The sequence below is a fragment of the Ammospiza nelsoni genome, chromosome 14, assembly GCF_027579445.1.
Source record: "Ammospiza nelsoni isolate bAmmNel1 chromosome 14, bAmmNel1.pri, whole genome shotgun sequence".
NCBI lineage: Eukaryota > Metazoa > Chordata > Aves > Passeriformes > Passerellidae > Ammospiza > Ammospiza nelsoni.
This window is the reverse complement of record NC_080646.1, coordinates 9,739,534-9,747,105: the sequence shown is the minus strand read 5'-3', so window position 1 is coordinate 9,747,105 and position 7,572 is coordinate 9,739,534. Positions and strand designations below refer to the sequence as shown.

General features: G+C 42.3%; 1 protein-coding gene across 2 annotated transcripts; it reads left to right on the top strand.

The window, feature by feature from the left end:
* The first annotated feature begins 3,216 nt into the window (after positions 1-3,216).
* On the top strand, positions 3,217-7,234 carry RAMAC (RNA guanine-7 methyltransferase activating subunit). 2 transcript variants are annotated; one of them, XM_059482522.1, is made up of 3 exons: positions 3,217-3,259; positions 4,521-4,695; positions 6,097-7,234. In XM_059482522.1, exons 2-3 carry the CDS (start codon positions 4,529-4,531, stop codon positions 6,284-6,286), a joined length of 357 nt encoding a protein of 118 aa, XP_059338505.1. In that variant the 5' UTR covers positions 3,217-3,259; positions 4,521-4,528; the 3' UTR covers positions 6,287-7,234. The 2 variants fall into 2 exon arrangements, with proteins under 2 accessions (XP_059338505.1, XP_059338504.1); XM_059482521.1 differs by lacking the exon at positions 3,217-3,259 and having other exon boundaries at positions 4,511-4,695.
* The last annotated feature ends 338 nt before the right edge of the window (positions 7,235-7,572 follow it).

Here is a 7,572-nt window from a genome sequence, read left to right as displayed (position 1 = left end):
GGCAGTGAATGATGGAGCCAACACCTGGCGCTCGTTATTGCTCAGCTGTCCCCTGGTGGTGTGACAGCCCCTGTGCCCACAGAAACACAGCTTTCCTTCACGGCTAATCAATAACAAGGCTGCCACGCATGCCCTTTGTACCTGCTGGGGCCAGAACACAAAGTCTTGCTCTCCCTAGCTGTGCCAGACATCACCATTTCCTAGAATAAATCACCTGGGGAAATCAGGTTTCCTTGTACAAACAAACCAGGCTTTCAGTTACACAGAAACTGAGACATTCAAAAATAACAGAGGGAGAGGGAAATTGGCTGACAGGAAACCACTGAGGAGTTTCAGCAAGCTAAGAAAAAAAAAATCAGGTTTTGAAGACAAATTTTCACCAAAATATTTTCTGAAATGTTACTTTGTTATTAAAAACCCTCAGCAGGATCCATAACCATCTATGGAGGCTTCGCTGCTTTTTTGTTTATATACAAACATTCCCTCGATCAGACAGGCCCCAATTACAAGTAATGTTAGTTTCTTAGTTGATTTCTCAAAGTAGATATTAACATTAGAGAAAAAGAATTCCTCCTGTTTAAAGATACAGAAATGCCCTCCCCCCCCAAAAAAATTAGTTCTCCTTTTCCCGTGCTACTGAGATAGACACAGGCTGACTTTTCATTAAAAATGTCACAGCTGTCAAGCTCTACTGAGACACAGCAATGAACACAGTCTTAAAGATAACAGAAAATTGCAAAATATATAGGATGTAAAACAAATAAATTTTGAACAATGTTTTCTTTTTGCTCCTTGGTACAGGCTGGTTACCCTGTAGACCCACCTCTTTACCTAAGAATTGTCTGTTTTAAGAAGGGCTAGAAATTAATTTTCAAATGAAAGTTGAGTATAAAGAAAATACATGAGTCCAGAAGCTGGGCATTTAGGAGAAATATCAAATACAAAGTCCTGTGACAGAACAGCAAGAGTTATCAAGGCCAAATAGTACAAAAACCCCTGTCATTTTCCATTGTTTCAAGGCAAACAAGACTTTGCTAGTTTTAGCACATGCTCCTTTGTTCAGCCAGGAAGATCCATTCTACAAAAGCTTAATTAATTTCCAATAGGCTACAAGGAAAAAGTCTTAGTTTAAAATTTAGAAGATAAGACTTTGTCTTTATCACTCTGCAGTAGACTTCAGAAATGCTGATTATGAGACCGTGTTCACACAAAAACAACACATTAATTACCCAGAGAGCCTTGAAGTGAGCAGAAAGATTGCAAGAGTGGATTATCAATTTCTCTGTCTTGACAACACTTGGAGCTTGACCTTTTAAGCACTCAGGCACCTAGTCTGTAGGTATGTGCTATGTGAGGCATTCAGTGGGTGTTGAAAGTTCTGCTCGGTGACAATACTCATTTCTGAGTGCCTTTCTTCCTTTAAAAATCATCTGTCACTTCAGGTTTTATATATGCAGTTTGAATTTCAGAATAACACCTATGAGAAATCTTAGGATATTGCTTGGATCATGATCTCTTTCTTGATACAACCCAAAGCAGCCATAGAGACATGTGACAAAAAAGAACCAAAGCAAATGTATCATAAATAAATATATATTATATATAATTGTCTGCCACTCTGGCTTAGCCATTCCCTAGAAGTGTTTTCCTATGCAAAATATGCTGATGAGAGCACCTTTCCAATACTGTAATTTGTGAAATATACTGCTTATAGGATTACAAGGGGCCCATGCCTTCAACAGAACTTATATTTATGCCTAAATTATGTACATGTATGGATGACTCGAGTCTATAATTAAAGGTTTAATATTAAGTTTGAACTTTTAATGAAAAATATTATCCATGAAACAGCAGACCAGAGCATCAGAAATAAAGAAGTGTGTACCTTTTATTAAGAATCATCTCCTTAACTTTATGCATGAAATCCTCTGTAGACACACCTGAAACTGCAACATCCAGTGATCAAAATGAAACATGTCTGGAGAAGAAATAAAATCCTACTTACCTCTGCCCATTTCAAAGAGGCAGTCAGTAGAAGAGGGATTATAAGGGGGAAACTTAAGTGAAAAGATATTATTTTTCAGCCTCAATGATAATTTGTTTGGCTTAGAACTAGCTGTCCAGGGTAAGGGGTTTGCATTGTGCTATTTGGATCGAGGTCATCCTCTCCTGTTCTGCAAGTGACAATACAGCCCTGCTGTAGATCTCACAGGAGAGCAGATTGTAATTATTGCTGTTTATATCAAACAAAAGGCACTTATTCGTTCTAATATTTTTGGAGAGTTGGTTACTGCTATTGCTGTTGCTGGGGTACTTTGTTTCAAGTGATCTACCTGATTATTAGTCTCTGTGCTTTGCTAGTGCCTGCGAGCAATAGAATCTCTAGCAGAGCTTGTACAAAACCATTGCTTTCTGAAAGGGTCCATAAAAAACCCATTTCTTATACACAGCACAAGAGACCGTTTAGAAATCATTGGCTGAAGTGTTGTGGGAATTAGTCAGCACTGCAAAGACACGGGCGCTGCGGGAACAAGGCAAACTGGGACCAGGGACACCGGCACCGCTTCTGCTGCGGGCAGGTGTTGGTGCCCCCAGCCCAAACCTCACCTGTATTAAAGGTGACAAGGCTGAAGTTCTGAGGCTCACACAGAATTTATCTCTATGAAGGGTGACAAGACTGACCGCCACCTGCAGCACTGAGTGAATGTGTTGCTGGTGCAGGCACCACCACAGAATTATTTTGGTTTACACCGAGTTATTTGCCTGCCAAAAAGCTTCACGTCATCTTACCTTCCTCACGTAGCAGTCAACACATCCCGAAGCTTTTTTTTACCAGAAATACACTTAAATGGCGTTATAGACTTAAATGGCATATTATATGCCTTCAAGGCGAAGGTCTTTGGCAGGCACAGACGCCATGCTGACTTCACTTTTTTCATTTGCACCTTTCGGTGAAAACACAAACATTTCAGGTGTCACCTCCTTAAACCCGCGGAGCAGCGAAGGACAGCGCCACAGGAGCCTCAGTCAATCAATGCTGCTCCTGCCAACGCGCTTGGTGCGCAACCCTGACCGCAGGGAACCGCTGCTTCCACACCTGCCCGCCCCTCCCGCCCCGGTGTGTCCCGCCCCGGTGTGCCCCGTCCCGGTGTGCCCCGTCCCGCCCCGGTGTGTCCCGTGTCCCGCCCCGGCGCGGGAAGCGGCGGGGCCCGGCCCGGAAGAGGCGGGATCGCGGCGCGGATCCGGCGGCTGAGGCGCGGTGAGGGGCGGCGGGGCTGATGCGGGGGAGGGAGGGAGGCTAGGAGGGAGTGGGAGCGACCCCGACCCCCGCGTTCCCCCTCAGCTCGGTCCGGCCCGCTGTGAGGGGACGGGGCTCCGGCGGAGCCGCCCCGGGGCAGCCAGCCCCCTCCGTCTCTCTCTGCTTGGCCTTGGGTGCAGGAGGGTGCCCGGTACGGGCCCCCGCGGGATGAAGATGATATTAAGAGCATAAACTGTTATTTATGGAGGGGAGCACCTCCAGCTGCTCAGGGGAAGCTGGAGCGGCGGGTCCCCTCAGGGCAGTGCCCCCGCCGCCCTCAGGCTTGAGGAGCGAAGTTCCTTAGAGATAGCCCGTAATGAAAAACTAACGAGGTTAGCTGCTGGCGGAGGAAAGGAGGATGAGTTATTCCTGCAGGAATACCTCCTACACCTGCCTCAGGGAGCTGCGCGCTGCCACTGGCGGGGGAGGCTGCCCGGGGCTCTGGGGCAGCAGCGGACGCCGATGGCTGAGGCCGCTGCAGGAGCACCGCAGCATTCCCCGGGAGCACCCCACTGACCCGAGAGCCGGGCTGCGCTTGGGCATTGAGGGTGTTTATTTTGTGTATTTTAGCTCTTGGGGTCCTGCCAGCAAATCTTTGGGAGACAGCAGAAGAGCTTATTCTGGTAGTCCAGAGCCAGATAGTGTGTTTTAAATTATGTGGGGCTCGTTGAAACAGTGGGCTTAGAGCCTTTCTGATTCACTGTTAAAGAGGAGATTTTGCTGATGGATAGTACCAGGTAACACCAACATGTAAACGGCAAATGCATATATACAAAAATAAAGGAACTAAGGCCTTAAACACAAATCCCATCAGACAGTCATATTATGAGGTAATTCATCATCTTCTTAGGTGCTGACCTTTCCCTGAATCAAGTTATTAACACATAAATTACTGTGAATAAATCTGATTATTTTGCATGTCTTGCGTGCTGGTTATGGGTATCTGTAGGCTTTGCATGGTATTCTACCTTAGCAAACTTTTGAAGTTGATTGTAGGAATTGCTTTCCTGTCAAAAGTCAGTGTCAGGAGTAGATGGAGAGCGTGTTCTGAAGTGCTTTTTTCTGTGAGGCATCTATGCTGTCTTCCCAAAACCCAACAGCTGTGTTAATCTGAGTGTAACTTTTCCTTGTCCTTCATTTCCAGTACATGGATTTTGGCTGTTATTACAATGAGAGTCTTCATACATTGCTAAAGCCACTTTTGTTGTGTTCATGTTTCAAGTTCCCAGAATGACCTCCTTGGCTGACATGCCCCCAAATTACGAGATGATGTTTGCCCATCGATTCACATCGGATGATGAGGAATACCAAGAGTATCTAAAACGCCCTGCAGACCCCCCTCCTATAGTTGAAGAATGGAGAAACAGATCTGGTGGCAACCAGAGAAACAGAGATCGGTATTGGTTTTGCTTTTTAATTGTGGTTAATTCACAAGCACACTTAAATGATAATTGATTTCAGAAGTATAGGAGTCTGTTCTAGAGTCTGTTTAAGAGGAAATATAGTCTTCTCTGAAAGGTAATGAGGTTTTACATTTTCTCCTGGCTGGCAAAGTTTTTGCATTGAACATAAAAGAACTAAATTATTTGCTTTTTAGTAAAGAATGAGCTGGAACCACTGAACCCATTGCCCTGGGTTTGTTATTGCTCAGCCAGAAACATTTTTTCCAGAGGGGAAAGGTAAGACTTTTGCAAAACTAAGCAGCCTGTCTTATGTTGGATGATAACTGGCAGGAAGGTGTGCAAAGTAACAGGCTGCTAGTGTGATTATCTGTTACTAGCTGTCCAGAAAGCATTTCATTTGTAAGCTAAATATTTGCTATATTTTCAAGATTAGCCTGTAATTCTTTTATTCAGTAGAAGTGACTGTAAAATCAATCATCCAATCTGTCTGGCAAGTACATTGTTACCTGCCAAAGCAAAATACTTTGAATTATTTCTTCAAGATGTAATTGCAGCTTTTTACTGAATTTTGGACAGATTTTTGAGGAACTGAAAAACAACAATTACAGCATGTAGTACATTTGGGAATTCTAACATCAGCCTTTAATATAAAGTAGTTAAACTCAGTCCAGCCAACAACTGGAAAAACTTCTTAGCTAAATATCTAAATAGGATTTGTGCCTTATCTGAAGAGATGGAGGACAACATTGTAACTTTTCCTCACCTTTGACGCTTGTCATTAAATCAGATTAAAAACAGGTGATAGTTTAAGATGTTCTCAAAAACTTGGTGGTTCTTTGAACTGATGAACTCTTACACCTACACTATGGTCACAAAGTGAACTTTTTGCAAATGTTTGTCTGCACCACACCATTTGCAAACAAAATTACTATGAGGCAGCTCAAGCCTTGATAGAAATTGAGATAGGGCTGAAAAGACAAAATTGAGACTGAACAATGGCTAAGTACAACTGATAAAGAAGCAGTGTTTTAGTTGTATGTATTTGAGGGAATATTCAGATTCCACGACTCAGTGCTGTTAGGTGGCTGTAACTGTACTGAAACCTGCTTTTTCAAAGCTTTCAGCCTTGAAGCTGCTGGATGGAACCTGGCTTTGATGCACTACAGATGTGCCTTGGGGTTGATTTTTGGTCTGTTTGAGTCTCTCTTAAAACTTCCAGCAGTTGAGTTTGTATATGTGTATATATGAGTTTGTCATATATACATATAAATATTTGAGTGTATTAACAGTTACATGATAGTTTCATGAAAACTGCCAAATGTAGAATTCATTATAATTCATTTTTTTAGCCTTGATATAATTTATGTCAGACTTTGATCTATCTTCTCATTGCAGGTTTCAAGATGGCAGATACTTTAGAGGGGACAGATACAACTGGCAAGGTGACTACAGATCTAATCAGAGGCCAGACAGAGGCTGGGGTAACAACTACCAGCAGCACAGACAAGGACAATCCTACTCCTCCCACTATGGACAGTATGGCTACAACTCCTACAACCCAGGGCCCCGCTACCATCCCTACTGAAATCCTTGTGGGTCCAAAGTCCAGTGATGCTATGTAACAAATTCAGTTAGATTTTAGTTTTCTTATTTTTTCCACTGTTTTGTAGATAACTGAAGAATCAGTGTTACAGTTCAGTGCTGTTTTCCTGTAGTGTGAGATGGAAAAGGGAACTCCTTTTATGAATAGTAAAGCGTGTTACATGGGGTTTGTTTAGACTCTAGATTTTAGATTAAATTTTTAACTCCTTTTGTCTGAATATGTATTGTGCACGTTTTTTCTTCCATCACTGAGATTTCTCTGTTCTGTTTTAGAAACCAGAACAGGTGAGGGAAGGACAGGATAGCTGTGGTTTGTATGCAGCCTGGAGCAGTGACAGATTGCCTTAAGATAGCTCTTTTTGAAACTAACGTGCTGTGTCTTTCTGTGGAGAGAATTTCTTAGTTTGGCTTCTGACAGTGAGAAGCTCAGTTTGGTTTGAATTTCAGATGCCTTAAAACTGAGAAGAGAGATCCTATTACTGAAATACTTTATGGGGGCAGCTTAGTGTCTGTTGACTCAATGGCTTCAATGCATTTGCAGTATTCCTCTTAAAATGTGGTCTAAAAGTTGGATAAAAAATAAGTAGTTAAATATATATCTTCTTGTAGCAGTTCAGTGATATACAAGTTTTACCTGAGAAATAATAACAAATTAGATTAATCTGTGTTATTTTCAAACAAATTCGGTGTGTGCGTAACAAATTTTGGAATTCCCGTTTCTGTAAAGCTGTAAAACTTCAATGCTACTGTAGTTTGTATGAAACACTTTGTGCATGTTCTAGAAAAAAGAACTATGATCAGTACTGGTCTGTACTTTTTTCTGTATGGGAAAATAGCATAAACAGTGCAGAGTGTTAACTCAGTTCTTAGAATTTAAGATGTATGGAGTTTTTTTAAGTATTCACACAATAAAAGTATAGTTCACATGCAAGGATGTTTCTGAGTGTTTCTGAAACCTACTTTTGAGACATTCAGGATTGCACCTTTGTCTCCTCAGCCAGCAGCTGAACAAGGAGCTGGGCTGACAGCTAAGTGCTAACCCTGGGCAGCTGTGGGCTTAAGTTAGAAAAATGGCCTACTCAGCTGCAATCAGAAGGATGAGACACATTGTGATTAATTAGAAGTCTGGAGCGTTAATCCACTATCCACATTTTGCTCTAATAGGGTCAGAGTTCCCTGTTTCCCCATTTACATGATCAGCTAATTTGTATCAAGGGAGCAGTGTGTGTCTTTGTACTTGACATTTTCTTCAGCTGCTGTGCAGAAACA

Coding starts and splice junctions, on each gene's coding strand:
- RAMAC (XM_059482521.1), top strand. CDS start 4,511: ATGTTTCAAGTTCCCAGAATGACCTCCTTGGCTGACATGCCCCCAAAT. Junction 4,696..6,096: donor AACCAGAGAAACAGAGATCG/GTATTGGTTTTG, acceptor TTCTCATTGCAG/GTTTCAAGATGGCAGATACT.